At 37.7% G+C, this 19,196-nt stretch overlaps 1 protein-coding gene across 1 annotated transcript in view; it reads left to right on the top strand.

The window, feature by feature from the left end:
• FRMPD4 (FERM and PDZ domain containing 4) overlaps positions 1–19,196 on the top strand; it is a 298,999-nt gene that overhangs the window by 229,588 nt on the left and 50,215 nt on the right. The window contains 2 exon segments of the mRNA XM_087895290.1: positions 10,693–10,738; positions 18,157–18,261. Of these exon segments, the coding sequence (XP_087751416.1) occupies positions 10,693–10,738; positions 18,157–18,261 (151 nt within the window).

The following is a 19,196-nucleotide window of genomic DNA, read 5'->3' as shown; positions in this document are numbered from 1 at the left end:
GCTTTAAAGGTGACAACCAGCACCTTGAATTGCACCCAGAAGCAAATCGGCAACCAAAGCAGCTCCGCAGGAGACGTGATACATGTGCACACCAAGCTCTGTACAAAACCATGCAGGCCACTGCATTTTGCACCAACTGGAGCTTCCAGATGCTCTTCAAGGGAGCCCCACGTAGAGCATGTTGCAATAGGATGTTCCTTATTTTTTTAATAATAATTTTATTTAACCTGTCAAAGTATAAAATACAAATAAAAATGTCCCAAAGGTGCTTTTTTTCCCCTCAAGAGGCAGCTGGACTTTCTGGTTTTTCTTCAAAGATGTTTCGCTTCTCATCCAAGAAGCAGAGCTGAAGAAGCTTCTTGGATGAGAAATGAAACATCTTCAAAGAAAAACCAGAAAGTCCAGCTGCCTCTTGGGGTGGGGAAAAGCACCTTTGGGACAACCGTGACCTGGATGACTGAGATTCTCCATATACAAATGAAAATGTTCTTTTTTTCCCCTGGGATCCTCCCTAATTCTTCACAGCATTTGTCAAATAGTTATACAAAGTGTGCTTTAGTCTTTCCTTTCCTTTTAAATGAAAGAATATTGCATGGGAACGTCCTTCTCTCTCCATGCAAGATTTCCATGGGCAGAAAAGTTTTTGATTCTGAAAAGTTTAACTTTGTGATCCTCCAGCTATTATTTTATGATGTTCAGACTGAAAGACTGTTCTTAATAGTAAATAATAGTAATACTGGTAGTAAATTTGAATAGATAGTTTGACTTTGCTTTAATACAAATTATGAAGAGAACACATCTGGTTAATAGCCTCCTTTCAGGAAAATGGCTACTTTAAAAAAATTGAAGATAAAGATTGGAAGACTGCAAAATATAATTATTGTAAAATATTCATTCCCATCTTTTATTTTACTAGACCCCTGTAGTGCTTACTGGGATTAATTAGAATTCCAACCACTTTTTGAAGTCAGTTACTTTAGTAGTATTATAGTATAATTTGCAGTAATATGAAGATTCATTATTTGTAAATTTAATAATGCTTTTCTCCTCATACCCTGTGCTGAATGTTTTCAGGCAAAGAACATAACTTGAGAGTAATTCTTCAAAAAGAAAACAAAATGGTTATATAAATATTTGTAAAATAGACTTAAGAAAAATAGTTTTCAGAACAAAAGAAAAAGAAGAAGAAAAAAGCCCAAGGCTAATTTTAACTTTATTATTAAAATACAGAAAAAATGTGGATAACATGCAAGGCAAACAGAAGAGATTTATTTAAAAAGTTGGCTCTATTACTTGGGAGCAACAGCTGCTTATCATTTTAGTGCTGCACATTTGGGTATCTTAGAATTAATCATACTGTCTTTTGGAATTGGTGCCTGTGCAACATGAGCTTTGTGATCCCTACACACTAGAGTAGTATTATTTCAAGCTGTCTCTCTGTCAATTATACACGAAAGTAGAGCTTTTGAACTGCAAAGTTTATGTAACCAAGAATCAGACTGAAATTATTTCTCCATTAAAATAATTAATAATTCCATTTAAATTAGTTAAAACAGTTTTAACCTAATCCAGTTAAATTACAAATGTGCTTTCTGTCAAAATGGGTCAGTTTTGGAAAGGTTGTAATTTGCATACAGAGATTTTAGTCTTAAAAACAACACTTTTAGTGAGGCACTAAGCATCTACTTGCTAGTTTGTGATACTTTTCTACTGAGATTCAAATCATTTTTCTGTCGAAATTCTAAGGCTTGTACATTTATTTTTTTCCTTCCTTCCTTCCTTCCTTCCTTCCTTCCTTCCTTCCTTCCTTCCTTCCTTCCTTCCTTCCTTCCTTCCCTCCCTCCCTCCCTCCCTCCCTCCCTCCCTCCCTCAATATAGCAATAGCTATAGATATATAGATTAGATATATGTATAGATATATATAGGGGTGAAATGCTCTGAAGTCTGCTACTGGTTCGCTTCACTACCGTTTAGCTGCATGCATGGTACGCACCAAATGCACACTTTCCGTGCATGCGCACCGCATGTGCTACCGCACAGCGCTGAAAAAGGAGGATTAAAAAGCCTTTTCTAAGGTAAGCAGAACAGCGAGGGGGAGAACAGCTGTGCTGCATGATTTAGATTCGCTAGAAAGCAGGATTTCCTGCTTTCTAGCGAATATAAATCGCACGACACAGCTGATCGTCAGAAATTATTAGTTTGATTTTATTTATTAGTTTGATTTATATGCCACCCTTCTCTGGAAACTCAGGGCGGCTTACAAAGCTTTTATACTGGTTCCGGTAGCTTTTATTACTCACCCAAATCGGTAGCATTTCACCCCTGGATATATAGATATATCTGTATACCAAAAGAAGATTATCAGATGATTGGTCAAGATCTGTACTAGTTGAAGTCCCTGCATTGTCTCCAGCGAAAGATCCATTTGGAATTTAGCACAATGTACACTTACTTTCAGTTATCTGTCATTATTTTTATTTAAAGGGTTTATGTTTTAAAAAACTAGACAAGCTTCTTGTGAAATTTCTTATTTCACAATAAATGATCATTTATAAATAATCAAGAGTTTGATTGTAACAAAACATACAATAGAAATATGTCAATAAAAAGAAGTCAGAGGCACTTGCAAGAACAAACTAGTTGGGGAGATCAGCATGTTCAGTAATTGTGGTACTGACCTATTCTTTACTTTCAGTTCTCAGTAAAAGGTAGATACCTACACAAAGTTCATAAAGATTCAGATTTCTTTGCAGAACATAATTCTGAAAAAATGTAGATTTTACATGTTTCTTTATATTTCATTCCTACATGGAAAAACTGGCCCATGCACATGAATCTATTTCAAAAGGTATATTGTCAAGTATTTGTCAGGGCCTGATGTAGTTTCTCCTCAAAGAAAGTAGATTTTAGATCTGCAAGGCTATTGATTATCCAACATGTTGAAGATATTTAGTAATCTATTTGGGATAGACATCAATTCATTCCATTAGTTGCAAATAGGAAAAGGGGAATTATATTTACCTGATTAGTCTTTGCTAATGCAGGAAGGGTGAATCAGAAGAATGGAGGAGCTGTAAGTCTAGTTCTCTTTTACTACGAAAACCAAAATTTGGGTGAAAACAGGAAAGATGCAAATTTATTTATTTATTTATTTTATTTATTTTTAAATTTGTATACCACCCTTCTCCCTGAGGACTCAGGGCGGTGAACAGCCAAATAAAAACATAAACTACAAACATTAAAATACAATTAAGATATATATAAATTTGGCCCCATGATTAAAAACAATAACAAACAATTAAAAACATTTTAAAAAGTGTTAGGCCAGCCTGGCTTGCTGGAAAAAGAAGGTTTTAAATGTCTGCTTCTACCTTCTAGAAGCAGGACCCTTTATGACTTGTGAAGCCATGCTGGCTCAGAAAACAATTAATTAGGTGATGGTGATGAATATGAGACAGAGGTGGGGAATTCTGGACCCTTTATGACTTGTGAAGCCATGCTGGCTCAGAAATTTTGGAAGTTGAAGTCCACAGGTCATAAAAGGGCCATAGTTTTCTACCCCTAATCTAAAGGTTGGTTTTACCTGCAACTGACAAGCTTAGGTAAACGAATCATAAGTCTGTTATCTTTGTTATGAACCAAGTTCCCACAAAAAGCTATTTACTTTTAGTGTGATTTCCAAAATATTAATGTAAAAGTCAATATTCCAAAATTAACTGGATTTTGTAGCTATCTTAAATCAAAATCTTATTTAGCTTTTGCTGTTTATTTCAAATTTTTTAAATTCCTAAATCTGTAATTAATTATTTTTTTAATTCAGAGTTGAAGTTACTCACCCAGCAGATTTTCAAACTTGTCATTCTGAAGGATCCTAACAGTTTTAAAAAAGTTAATAGGCAATTTCTGTGGTGATTAGAAAGTTGGCTTGCAAACCTAATGTCCTTTACTAGGTTCTACCACATTTGAGAACTAGCTCTTCATCTGTAACCTCCTTGTAAGGAGCAGCCATCTGGAGTACAAGTGGGTGATCTCCCATCTTCTTCTCTAGAGATGCTTCTGAAGAACAGGTCTACTCACCAGTACTTTGGTCTTTGCCATGGTTATCGGCTCTGCTTTCATGAGACAGTCTTCAGTTCATCACGCCTACTCCAGAAGTCAATAAGTAAAATTTCATGATGATGGTGATGCAGATATACTCATTCCCTTCTATTTTCTCACAAACACCTTAAAAATTCTACATTTTAATCATTAGCATAAATTTTTTTTACACTAATTTTGTCTGTGGTTTTCAGGATCCATTAAAAACTTTTATTTCTGTGGACAGTACTCAGTGTTTTGATAACTATTAAATATAAACTATTAGATAAATGGCTTTAGAATGTATTAAACAATCAACATAGAAGTGTTTTTGGTTATAAAATACACAGAAGAAAATGTAAATCAAGATCCAGACATTTTTATTTCTTGCTGGAGAACTCTTATACTTCAACTCAAACACTGATCATTTAATGGCCAGAATATTTTCCAGTATATGATGTGCATTTCTTCTTAAACTAAGAAAATAGTTTAATAGTTAAACTATTAACATTTAATAGTTATCTTCATATATAAATATAAATACAAAACACACATACAAATATACATATACATACATACATACATACATACATACTCACATATATACATACTGTACATACACTCATTTCTGTGTAAATACAGGAATACTGTCTATGAGCTGTGGTGGCGCAGTGGTTAGAATGCAGTATTGCAGGCTACTTCTGCTGACTGCTGGCTGCCAGCAGTTCAGCAGTTCAATTCTCACCAGCTCATGGTTGACTTAGTCTTCTAAGATTGGTAAAATGAGGAGCCAGATTGTTGGGGGCACTATGCTGACTCTGTAAACTGCCTAGAGAGGGCTGTAAAGCACTGTGGAGCAGTAAATAAATCTAAGTGCTATTGCTATTCAGGAAAGTATATGACATTTGCTCTTGCAATTAATAACATCTGGGAGGGTGCTGTTTATATATTTTTTCCACTCCCCTATTGGTGGGGAGAAAACTACAGCACATTATTCTTCAATGTAGATGTTTTTTTTAAAAAAATCAACACTTGCATAATGGCCACAAGATACAGGAAGCTTTGGTTGGTGGTTGAATCCTCTTCTCCCACAAAGTTGCTGGAAGAGATTCAGAATATCCTCTACTGATTAATTGATCATAAAATAAAAACCAATTTAATGTTGAGTGTGGTTTGTTTAGAAAACTAATGAGTTATTCATTAAAGGTATCTCAATTTAATAAACCTTACTCTGAGTCCAGATATCACAGTAAGCTGCAGTTCAGTTAAAAATACCCTATAATTCAGATTTTCAATTTCCTCTTTACAGATGTGGCAGAAGAAGGTAATAACCACATATTCCTGAGATTTCCTTAGGCTTGTTCATATAATGCAAAATTAGTTGTGTCTAATTTGGACATGCCAAATAAATTAAATGGTTAGCTTTCTTATGGCCTCTGTATAACACTGGACCAATATAATTTTGGAGAATGTATACTTTATTTTTTTATCATAATTTAAGTTTTAATATACATACCTAGGTCAATCTCTAGGGTCAAATAGGTAAGAATTAGAAAGTTCAAATTATCACCAGGGCCTCTATTTACTTTTTTGTTGTCTTCTGTTGAAGCACGTAAAGAGTGGTAAGGCTCAAACTATCCTGAAATTGTTCTCATCACTTTCAATTTATTGGCATCTTACTTCCGAAGGATGGATTTTTAATGAAAAATTATTATTTAATTAGTTGATTTATTTATTTGTTCAATTTATATAGCCACCCATCTCACATTCTTGAATCTTAGTTGAAGCTTCGAATTAAAAATGGATACCTCCTGTCAACTCCTGCTAACGTCACATCTTTTTAATGATGTTTTAACAAAAAGTGTGATGTGACACTATTGTAGCATTCCTATACAGCTTCAGACCAGCTGTATATATAGCTGTAGCTGGGTATGCTAATATAAGAACAAAGAAATACACTAATGTCAAGCCAGGCATTTTCCCCATGTTATATTAGTATGAAGATGTTAGCAAAATCTGGGACATTTGGCTTTCAATAAGTTAAGTTCTAAACAGCTCGCCTCTGGATTTATGTGGAAATTTCCTGACAATGAAGAATAGATACATTTTATTGCCTTTTTTCCCCTTGCAGTTTCACATACAGTTGAGATTCTGAGTTTGTGTCTTCAACTGATCTTTGAATCATCTGAGAGCTATCAAGAACTACATTTAGCAATGGAAATGTAGGAAGGCAGATGTAAGGACCTCCCCAGCTGGTCCCTCAGGAAAGTAAAACTCTTGACTCTATTGAGTTGAATAAAAAGAACTTTTACTGAGAGAAAATGATTGCAGTAAACTCAGGTGGAATCTGAAGGTCCCACACAAAACACATATCAATTCTTCCATTTCCTCAAACCCAACCACACTGACTAGTCCACCAGCAGCCAATGTGATGCCACAAGGATGTTTTAAAATGCTGAGATGCTAGGCAGATAACAAGTCACTCTCAGGACACAAGGGTTTTGGAACTACGTTGGAACCATCTGGGAGGGAGTCTGCTCTGATTCCAAAGACAATCCCCCTCCCTAATTCTCAAGCGGTTATAGCAAAAATGAAAGCATGCGAAAAATGCCAGCCAGCCTTTCCCCACCCACCCCCTCCGACAGAATGGCAGGACATGATGGTAGACCTGACAGCAGAACTCTTTCAAAAATTCCTAGCAAACTAAAGGATATTTTTCTAATAACCAGGCAGGTGAAAAACTTGCTAATTCTTTCAAAATGAGCAGCTTCCATTAAGTTTCAGATCATTCTACCTTTCTATAATTTGACAGTTACAATTTATAAATATGAAATTGATGCAATTTATAAAACTGAATCTGATACAATGAACTATGACTGTGGAACATGCATTTTAAATCAAGTGATGTAACATATTCTGAACTGGAAGGTTTCTATACTGCCAATACAGAAAATAAGTTAATCACTTCCTTCATTTCATCCTTTTAAATGATCATAAATATATTCATATAATGATTTGATCCACCAATCCATGCATTGTTGCTTACATTGCTAAAGTAATTTTTGATTGTTTTGATACACTTTCAGTAACTTTCAGCATAATGACACCATGCCTCTAGCTGAGGAACAATCCTCAGCTGAAAAGATCAAGACAAAAAGAAATAAGAGACACAGAAATTTTTAGTCCTAGCAACATTAATACATTGGCATCAAAATCACTAGAATTCTTGAATCCTTTGTGTTTCAAGCCTTGAACCAGAGAAATGCTACACCCATAAAATATGTGGAGAGGCAAAAACTAACTGATTAGGTAAGAGGTATCTGGCACAGGCAAATCTATTCAGGAGCAGTATGAAGCTATAAATCCTTATTAGGATTCAGGCAAAGGCTGAAAATGTCCTTTATTTAAGGGCCTATCTCAGTATAAATTGAGGATAGAAATATTTTCCATCACTACTTTAAATTATAGAAAGCTTTCATTGTAACTAGTTTTTCCTGTGAAACTTTAAAAAATCTTTAACCCCTTCACGTGTATGAGGATGGATGTTGGCTTGCTTTGTGAAGTTTGGCTACCATTTGGAAATTCAATTCCTAGGGGTGATTATCTACAAACTTGTTGATTGGAATTTTTACATCTGTGGTATATCAAGTCTATATCCTTGTTTTCCCTATAACTAGAAAGTAATAATAGAGACATATACTATCCAGATATACCTTTTTGGGTGGAAATGTAGAAAGGCAGCTATATTCTGTAGAACTGTTATTACAATTGTTCTTTGCATCCTATTAGTTTTTGCAGAATTGTTTAAAAGAAGGAAGGAATGCAGAGATAAATGGAGTTTTAAGACTGATAAGTTGCAAATGTGGAAGTACTTACCATTAGTTCTCACTTGCTTCAGTTGGATTACTCATTAATAATTGTTTCAAATTTCACATTCATTTTGCCTGATGTAGGCATGGTGATACGTTTTTGTAACAGAACAGCACAGCATGCAAATTAATTGCTTTTCACTCAGCCAGGCAATAACTCTCAGAAGTAGACAATTAATTGCATTGGAAATTAGGGGTGCCAACCGAAAATAAAGTTCATCACAGTCAAGTGGCAACTAACTTTTCCCCAATTTATCAAATGCATTTATTTACATGTTTCTTAAATCACTTGATAATATGAAACACTTCCAAATTGCAGTTTTAGTGCTTTACTGCTGTTTCCCATTGGACTGTCATATATCCAATTTATTTAAAAATGTCTGGATACATTCATATATCATTTTTTAAAGTAGCCAAATTTATACTATTCAGTGTGACATAAACATGAAAAATTAAACTTGTTGAATAAATATACTTTTGAGTATTTCATAGTTAATATGATAAATAGGCTTGGCAAACACTTGAACTGGATTCTGTAATCTGAGAGTGTTAATAGAGTCACATGTACAGTATGTGTTTTGTATTTTAACAGTACATTTCTATCTAGATAAGTGGCTCTATGTTCAAAAGATTGCATCAATGAAAGTGGACATGATGAATTACGGATTATAAACTGACTATGGAAGCATCAGCTGACAGTATATTAGCATCTGGAGCCACTGATGTTGAGTAGCTTACATGATGCTTACAGTATAAAGTTGTACATTACAACTCTATTCATTTGGATTTAATTCAGTAGAATATTAATTCTATTATTTCTAGCACTGATCATTCATATTTTTAATTCTAAACCAAGGGTATTACCATAGATTCATACATTTTAATGTATGGGCTATAGGATGTGCAGCAAGCATATGAAATTGTACATGATGCAGGGGTGGGTTTCACATACCTTTACCACTGATTTGCCCCACGCCTGCACTGTCCACACATGTGCCCGGCCTTCTATGCATGTACCTGGCTTCAAAAACATGCCTAAATAGCACAAGATGGAGCCGGGGTCGGTGGGTCCACCCGCGATCTCCGCTACCGGTTTGGGAACCAGTCCAAACCAGCTGAATACCACCTCTGATGAAGCCTAAAATACAGACATGTTTTATCTTTATTCATTCTTTTCTTCTCTTTGGATTGGTTACTGATTTGCTCAGATTTTAAGCAGTTTACAAAACTGTGTTTTCAGTAGTAAAACTTTAAAAAGTCAACTACAGTTAGAAGACTTTCACATATAACTGCTCCCATATTATCACATGACCTTATCACCAAAGACTTTCTAGAACAGCTATGTTTACAAGGCTTTTCATAAAAATAACAGAGGGTCAACCATATACCCAGGGAGGCTTTTCAGAGGAAAGGGACTATCATTGATTGATCAAAAGCAAGGTCCCTGAAAATGACATTCCTTCAGTGGCAGAACTCTACATAAATCTTTGTGATTTCCCAGATTGGCAGATCCTACCTAGAGCTGGGGCTAACCCATATAAATATATCTCAATGCAACAATCACCCTGAATTGCACTTGGAAGCTAATTGGCAGCCAACCCCATTGTGAAATAGTTGGCTTCCAAATCCATAGCCACCCCATCTTGCCGCAATTTGGTCTAAGCTTGCTTTCTCCTAATAGCCACCAAGCACCAAGACAGGACCTAAACTACATCTCCTATCTGGTTAGAATGGTCATTTATAACTGGATATCATCTCCATATTGATTATTTCTCATTTAGTGTTGATACATAAGTTTTATGTAGATGAGACCCAGGACCAAGCCCAAACCTTGACTTCTGACCATTACCACTGACTGCAAGCAATTCAAGAATGAAGAGAACTACTGCAGCACAATGCTCCCATTCCTAATCCTTGCCTAGAAAGAAGCATGATAAATGGTACTGAATGCAGCTGAAATATTCAATACCAGGAAGACTCACTCTTGTGTAGATGACCTTGGTGAAACCTAGATATAAAACTTCATATCCAGGTTTCACCAAGATCATCTACAAGCGTGACAAACACAGTTTCCATCCATAGCCAGATCTGAATTCTGATTGAAATGGTTCCAGACAATCTACTTTCTCCTTAACTGTAATCACAGGATCGACAACCTTCTCTAAAAAGAGAACATGTGATAACAGATGAGATATTATTCAGAATAGCCAAAATGAGGGAGGCTTTTTGATAATTAAGCATACTCTCACTTCTTTAAAGTCAGTGGCAGCCTCATCCTCATTAACAATTATCTGTACTCTGCTGTCTGTCAGACCATTACAGGAAAAGAATTACTATTTACAGGTGATATAGCTAGGACTCTCTAATTCTTTAGGAACCATAGGCTCAAACTGACTCAAAATAACCTTGCAAGATAAAGCCTCTGGGATCCATACGAGTGGTCCCTTGCTAATGGTATTTCATGTAATACATGGGATGTCTCAACTCTATGTATTTGCCTTAAGTAAATTCACTGAAGCCAATTAAGGATGAAGGCAATATTTACTTGATCAGCATTACTCTCCTTCTGACTAACAAATTAGAACCCTGTTTTAAAGGGAGGGAAACCAATGAAATGTGTGTTTTCAAAACTCTTTTCCTGCAATAAACATACCATTGTGAAATAGCAATTTTCTCATCTAAAAATAAACCAATGTTATCACAAGAACATGAAATACAAAGTCATTCTCATCTCTTTTATTTACAGGAGCTGCAAAGAATCAATCCTCCTTACTGTTATTCAGCCTTACCCTGTAAGTAGCACTATTTTTTTTAAAAAAAGTTTCCAAGCAATGTTTACTGCTTTTCTCTTCTTATTCTTGCTTTTCCTTATCTGCATAATCAAGAGCACAAGTGAAATATGAGCTGTATTTTCTAAGATAAATCAAATGACAATATACTATTCTAGACAAAAGTGGAACAGTATATTAGTAATTGAAAAAATGGATATTTTCCAACATGTATGAACAGTATTTCTTAAAGACAAAGAGGCTTAATATTATAAACCAGTTTCCCCTTTTTGTTTCAATTATTATAATTCTAATAATATATCTATATCTATCTATAGATAATATATCTATATCTATCTATATCTACTGTATATCTATGTATGTATATATGTGAATGTGAATGTATATATGTGTGTGTGTGTGTGTGTGTGTGTGTGTGTGTGTGTGTGTATATATATATATGCATGCCATGGATCTCCCACATGCTTCCCTTGCAGGCCAGGCCGGCTTGAGGAAACACACTGGAAGAGCTCCAGTGCCGTGATCTCTTGCGTGCTCCCCTCCCTCCCTGTGCGCATTGGTCCACCCACCCCTAGTATCACCCCTCTGCCAGCTCTAACTCCCCCGCCCACCTGCCGGCCCATGCCCTTTGGCCTTACCTTTGCCAGCAGTGATGAGCAGAAGTATGCAGCTAGATTCTGCAAGTACTGGCTGGGCAGGGCAGGCGGGCGAGTGAGCATTGGGTGGGTGGGTGGGGTGAGCGAGCATGGACCGGGTGACTGGTTTGGGGGGTGGCCAGCCAGATTGGACTGTTGCTACCGGTTCGGCAAACCATGCCAAATTTCCGCTAATGGTTCCCGCGAACCGGTGCGAACCGGCTAAATACCACCTCTGAAGCTAAGGTATTTCACTTTGTAACAAACTAAGTATCAAACTGGGTTGTCATATGTTGCCAAGACATATTTATTATATTAACATCATTCTTTGCTCTGAAGTGCTTGATAGATTAGTAAAATCAGCTCTGTGTGGTAGTGTAAGGTGTTTAAAAATCCAAATTACTGTACTTTCTTCGATAGAAGCCATTTGCAAAACATGGTAAAAGCAACAATAAAATCCTCACATTTTTCAGCATCTGATTATCATGCAGGATTTTTTAAAAAATAAACCTGATTAGTGCCTGCCAGGAAGCATAATTTAATTATTTCATTCTGATCTGTCCTTTCCTAAATCTTTTCAAGTAATCATAAATGGGTAAGACTTTTAGCAGCATGCCACAAAAAGATGAATTTGTTCAAAGGGCCTATGAAATAATTGCTAATTGGATCCAGACCTGAGTTTATCTTGACACTGTTCTTCTCTTGAACCTTATTGGAATTCTTTTGTGATCTAAACCAATTTTAGATGGTTTATTTGTTTATTTTATTTATTTAAATATTTTCATAACCTCCACCATTTCAGCTTCAACTCTGGGCAGCTCCCAATAAAATCATTTTAAAAACTGTAAAACACACTCAGTTAAAATATTATATAACAATAACTGATAATCTCTGTTTTAGACCCTGATGTTGTTGTTAGTTGCGAAGTCGTGTCCAACCCATCGCGACCTCATGGACAACTTTCCTCCAGGCCTTCCTGTCCTCTACCATCCCCCGGAGGCTATTTAAGCTCACACCGACAGCTTCAATGACTCCATCCAGCCACCTCATTCTCTGCCGTCCCCTTCTTCTTTTGCCCTCAATCATTCCCAGCATTAGGCTCTTCTCCAGTGAGTCCTTCCTTCTCATTAAGTGGCCAAAGTATTTCAGTTTCATCTTCAGGCTCTGGCCTTCTAAAGAGCAGTCAGGGTTGATCTCCTCTAGGACTGAGTGGTTTGGTCGCCTTGCAGTCCAAGGGACTTGCAGGAGTCTTCTCCAGCACCATAGTTCAAAGGCCTCAATTCTTTGACACTCAGTCTTCCTTATGGTCCAACTTTCACAACCATACATTGCAACTGGGAAAACCATAGCCTTGACTATACACACTTTTGTTGGCAGGGTGATGTCTCTGCTTTTTAGTATGCTGTCTGACTTTGTCATAGCTTTCTTCCCCAGGATCAAGTGTCTTTTAATTTCTTGTCTGTAGTCCCCATGTGCAGTGATCTTGGAGCCCAGGAAAATAAAATCTGTCACTACCTCCATTTCTTCCCCATCTATTTGTCAGGAATTGAGAGGGCCGGGAGCCATGATCTTAGTTTTCTTAATGTTGAGCTTCAAGCCAACGTTTGTACATCAGAAGGCTCTTTAGTTTCTCTTTACTTTCTGCCATTAGAATGGCATCATCTGCATATCTGAGGTTATTGATATTTCTCCTGGCAATCTTAATTCCAACTTGTGATTCATCTAGCCCCGCCTATCTCATGATGTGCTCTGCATATAAGTTAAATAGACAGAGTGACAGTATACAGTCTTGCCAAACTCCTTTCTTAATTTTGAACCAATCAGTGGTTCCGTGCCCAGTTCTCACTTGCTTCTTGACCCGCATATAGGTTTCTCAAGAGACAAATAAGATGGTCTGGTACTCTCATCTCCTTGAGAACTTGCCACAATTTGTTGTGATCCACACAATCAAAGGCTTTAGCATAGTCAATGAAGCAAAAGTAGATGTTTTTCTGGAACTGCCTAGCTTTCTCTATGATCCAGCGCATGTTGGCAATTTGATCTCTAGTTCCTTTGCCTCTTCGAAATCCTGCCTGCACTTCTTATAGTTCTTGGTCCACATATTGCTGGAGCCTAGCTTGTAGGATTTTGAGCATAACTTTGCTAGCATGTCGATGTTCAGTCTTGTCATCTCTTGTTTGATCAGGTCCAGCTTGCCTTGATTCATGGATCTTACATTCCAGGTTCCTATGGAGTATAGATCTTTACAGCATCAGACTTTCCTTTCACCACCAGATAGTCCCTGATAGTCTAGTTAAAACAAAATTGTCCAATCCAATTACTCCTTTGGTGGAATAAGACCAGTGGGATATTGTTCCAGATTACTTTTTAATCTTTGTATTTATTACTGAATTGAATAATACAGAATCTACCAGGACCAGTAAGGATTGGGAGACATTCAGTAGTATATTGGGCCTCCATGTTATGCCTTCCATTTTTATTTTTGTAGAGGTGGGGAGGTGGGTGGGAAGCATGGCAGTTCTATTAAGAATGGAACAAAAAAACAGACCAACCTCAAAATATGCTGAGTCACACAGTGAAACCAGCCATGAAAACTTCAGATGAAAGTATTAGATAAAGTATCCAGTCAATTAATAAAAAAATAACACCCAATACATTGGAATTATATGGGCACATATCAGTTTAGATAGGGGAGAGAACATTCCCAAGTAACTTTGGTGTACCATAATATTTGCCTAATGGATTGATTGGATGTGTGCATTTGTATATGTATGTATATAGATTTATAACTTGCATATTTATATACGTATCTGTATTTATATAGATTCAAATATCCAAGTTGATTAGCTCAATAACCACATATAAAAGAGCAACAATCATGTAGCCTTTAGGAGCGCTAATTAAAGTAGATGCACAAGTGTGCCAACCACGTCCTTCAAATCCTACAATTCAGCCAACAGAATTGTAGAGGGGAGAATACAAGAGTCTATTGGTAAAGTTAATGGTGGGAGGGAAAAGCTATTGTCACCAATATGTTAGATCTAAGAATTATTTGAGGCTGCTCTTTTCTGAACTGAAGACTGCATCTATCTTATTATTTAAAATATAATATTAATTAAAATATAATCCCCTGATTTGTTCTATAAAGCAAATAAATAGGGAATGCAGGATAGGAATAAAGGTATACAGCTTTGATAAAATGGGGTATTATATAAAGGTTGAGTTTATGCATTGTTAAAACTAGACGAAGTAAACAGCATTAAAGCATACTAGATGTATATTGAATATAATTCATTTACTGTCTGTTAGATTAGTTTTGCTTCATTCATTTTCAATTTCACTATAAGCAAAGCCAAATATTTCTCTTTTGTGGTTCTCGTGTATCCAATAAATCATTCATAGGTTAATTTGAATGCCATCTGTACTAATGGGATGGTCTGGGGTGGAGCTGTACATCTCCACCCCAGACCATCCCAACGATGCCTTGGAAATGATGTCCCAGTGCCTGGAGGCCGTGTGGGTCTGGACGGAGAGAAACAGGCTTCGACTCAACCCTTCCAAGACCAAGTGGCTGTGGCTGCCAGCGTCCCGGTATAGCCAGCTGGCGCCATCCCTGGTTATTGGGGGCGAATCATTGGTCCCCGTGGAAAGGGCCCGGAACTTGGGTGTCCTCCTGGACGCATGGCTGTCTTTAGAAGAGCATATGACGGCCGTGGCCAGGGGGGCTTTTTATCAGGTTCGCCTGATACGCCAGTTGCGCCCCTTTCTGGATCGGGACTCCCTACTCACGGTCACTCAAACACTCGTCATTTCTCGTCTGGACTATTGTAACCCTCTCTACATGGGGCTCCCCTTGGGGTACACCTGGAGGCTCCAACTGGTGCAGAATGCGGCCGCGCGGGGGATTATGGGAGCAACGGGGCGCTCCCATGTGACTCCTCTCCTGCGTGAGCTGCATTGGCTTCCGGTGGACTTCCGGGTGCGCTTCAAGGTGTTGGTGATTACCTTTAAAGCGCTCCATGGCTTAGGGCCGGGGTACTTACGGGACCGCCTTCTGCCACCAATTGCCTCCCACCAGCCAGTTTGCTCCCACAGAGAGGGCCTCCTCAGGGTGCCGTCGGCCAGACAATGTTGGCTGGCGACCCCCAGGAGCAGAGCCTTCTCTGTGGTGGCACCTACCCTCTGGAACAATCTACCCCCAGAGATATGAGTGATCTCCGACCTCCGGACTTTTCATCGGGCCCTAAAAACCTATTTTTTTCAGTTAGCCGGGCTGTCCTGGTTTTAAAATTTGATATGGATTTTAATTGAAAAGTTTTAAATTACGGGCCAAATTTATTTAATTATTTTAAATCTATTTTTAAGTTTTGTGTATAAATGTTTTTATCTTGGCTGTTCACCGCCCTTAGTCCGAAAGGAGAAGGGCGGTATAGAAATCTGAATGAATGAATGAATGAATGAATGAATGAATGAATGAATGAATGAATGAATGAATGAATGAATAAAATAATAAAATAATAAAATAATAAGAAAATGTGTTAGGAGCTTAATCAGTTGAAGCAGTTTAAAACTTCACTTTTGTGGGAATTATTTGATTATTACAAACAATTGTTTTGTAAATAGATTACAATTACAATAGCTTTTTTAAAAAGTTTAAGAATATTGCCAATCAGATAATTTATCTGTTGTGCTATACATTTAGATTCAGAGGTAAATTTGAATTATTGACCTGGTAAAATGCCATTCTGGATAACTATGAGGGTGAAACAGTAGTATTGGCAATATTGGTTAATGATAGACCTTATTAAATTTACACACACACACACACACACACACACACACACACACACACACACACGTACACGTGTAATGGGTATCCTACAGAGAGAGATGACTACAATGGCAAAATAAGGAAACAGTGTTTAGCATTAATGTGATGGATTGCAGAATATGTCAGTTTAGTGAATGGATGAAATAGTGGTAGAGTTGCTTGTCATCTATGCTAATGATGTTGCTATATATGGGAGCAAATAATGAACTCTACCAGCATTTGATTTGCTCTCCTCAGTGATGGAGTGCTTACTTGTCCAAGTTAGGTTGGGAAATCGTATAGAACTTCTACTTTTCAGTTTCTGTTTTTTGTGATGCAGCTAGGAGAGGGTGAGCATTCTGTTTTGGTTCAATTTTTTTTTAATATAAGAGGGTTTTTTTAAAAAAAAAATCACAAATTTCTTCAAATATGACATAGAAGGAACTTTAAGGGTTTTTTTCCATGCTAGGGAAAGCCATCATAGATCAATGCAAAAGTATTTTTTCTAGCATGGGTAGGCTATTCATGCTTTCGTTTGATTTTTGCTCATAAAAAACAAATCATTATGCTGTTTTATTATACACCATCTCTAAAGGACTGTATAAATACTCTAGTTTTCTTGATAAATATATTACAGAAATAAATACTTTCTGCTTAGTTCATTAATAGCAAAGGATTTTAGCCAGACTATATTATTCTAAAAAATTATAGTCAGTTTATAAATTTATAGTTACTCTTATACTCACATTGCAGATATGAAGAAATTAACATTTTAATTAAAATTAAAGCAATTGAGAAAATTGCTCTCACAAATCCATTTGGCTTTTATGACTGATATTATTTAATTTGAACATATGAACAGTTGAACATTAAAGAAAACATTACATGTTTATGAGGTTAGCGTTAGATGTAACCAATAACTGCATATCTTGTGTCTACACAGGGGCATCAAAGATCTCCAGGAATGGAGATAACTCTGCCTTGTGAACAGGGGTGAAATGCTCCCGGATCGGACCAGATCGGCCGATCCGGTAGCGATGATGGCTGATAGTTCGGACAACCGGTAGCGATGGCAGCTGGAAGCTCCGCCCACCCGCCCAGAAGTCATTACTTCCTGGTTTTAACCAGGAAGTAACCTGGTTTTTTGAGCCTCTGTGCATGCGCTGGGGCCAAGAGAGGCGGTGGTGGCTGCACTGCATGTGCAGCCCCAGGACATCCGCCTTTTCTCCCGGAGTGCCGCTGCTGCCCCAGAGCTTGCCTTCGCCTCTGCAGCCCACTGGCCCCTCTTGCCCTTCTCTTTCTGGGTGCAGCGCTTCTGCTTGTTGGGCCACTTCCCCACAGCGCTTCTGCTGGTGCCACCACACAAGCCTTCCATGAGGAAAAAAGCAAAACAGCTGGCTGCGGAGCTGCCAGCTTCAGGAAGTGGCCCAACAGGCAAAAGCGACGCACTCAGAAAGAGACTCCGGCCTTGTCCCGGAGCTGCCGCCCACTCACCCTTTGCCTTGGGTCGAGGCCCGGGGCCCAGGGATGCGCCATTCCCCGAGGCCATGGAGCCACCACCTGCTCGCCACCTGCCTTAACCGGGTCGGGGAATGCACCATTCCCTGACTCTGGCCTTGCCCCAGAGCCGCCACCTGCTCTCCCTTCGCCATGTGGCGTGTCCTTATCTTTCTCCCACGGCTGGCTGCCAGGGAAGGCAAGCACCCGAAAGTTACTGAAGGCGCTCTCCTTCTTGAATGTGCCGCGGCCATCGCCGCTCTGGTCCACGTGCTGGCTGCGCAAGCGCACACCCAACCTGCCAAAATATGGACAACATGGATTGTTTTTACTCCCCTTCTTCACATGATAGCACACTGAAAAGCATTAAAATCTATGGCAAAACGAACCAAGTATTTTTATTAGCTTTACTATACAAAAGGTTGAGATTTAAGTATCAATCAAATGATCTCTTCCTTTTCTTGTATCTCTTTTTCCAGTCTCCTAAGTCAGCATTTATCAGTGCTGCCAAAAAGGCCAGGTTGAAGTCCAATCCTGTCAAAGTTCGATTCTCAGAAGAGGTCATTGTTAATGGCCAAATTTCAGTAAGTGCAATTTTAAGCCTTTTCTTAATGGGATTCATTCTTTCATTTTACAAAGTTTTAAGTAGGTATGTTGTTTCATGCATGCATGAGCAATTTATTTATTACTGATGTGAAAGTCACACTGCACGAACACGAAAGACACAAAGACATTTAAACATGTAAAATCAGAGACAAGATACAATCACCACTACTTTTATGTATCTTATACAACTGTTTGCTTAAATGAACCTTATGTTAAATCACACACATTTAATGTGAACATGTTATATATTGGAGAGTTAATCACTATGATCATTGTTTGTATGAGGTATAATTTTTTAAATATATTATTTTACAACATGTGTGGTCATTGCATTTTTAAAGAAGCAAATTAAAAATTGAATCATCTTCTGAGAGGACTCCATCATTTAATCAACATAGTGATGAAAACTATATCTAAGTGATTATTATTTATTGTTTCAAAAATTGTCGAGGGACTGTTGAGTGCTACAGGCACTCAACATCTTCAGGGTGGATTTTCTGGAGTAATAAAGTATTTCAGAAAGTACAGCAGAAAGGTGTTTTTTTCTGAGACATTTTAATAATTTAAAGAAGTGCGTTATGAAACCAAGGGCACAATGAAGTGTTCAGTTCTTGGCAAAGTAAACAACAGTTCAGTATAAATAATTCATAAGAATCATTGACTGGTACAGGAATTTATACATGCTTTGCTTGAAAGAATGCCATTTCAGTTCTGGTATCTTTGGATTTCAGCTCCTCGATTTTGCCCTTGTTCGCTCCTCTGAAAAATACAAATACATTAATGATTCTTCTTCTCTTGCTTCTCACTGAACGGGTTTTTGCAATTTAAAAGAGAGAGAGTTGGCATGCTTGATCATTACAGTGACTGGACCGCCTGGAGTTATTGTCACTGGTGAACTTGGAATATTCAGAAG

Source organism: Pantherophis guttatus, chromosome 5 (genome assembly GCF_059756535.1).
Source record: "Pantherophis guttatus breed Tessera chromosome 5, ASM5975653v1, whole genome shotgun sequence".
In the NCBI taxonomy this organism is placed as follows: domain Eukaryota; kingdom Metazoa; phylum Chordata; class Lepidosauria; order Squamata; family Colubridae; genus Pantherophis; species Pantherophis guttatus.
Note: the sequence above shows the minus strand (reverse complement) of the source record. Positions and strands in the feature narration are given on the sequence as shown.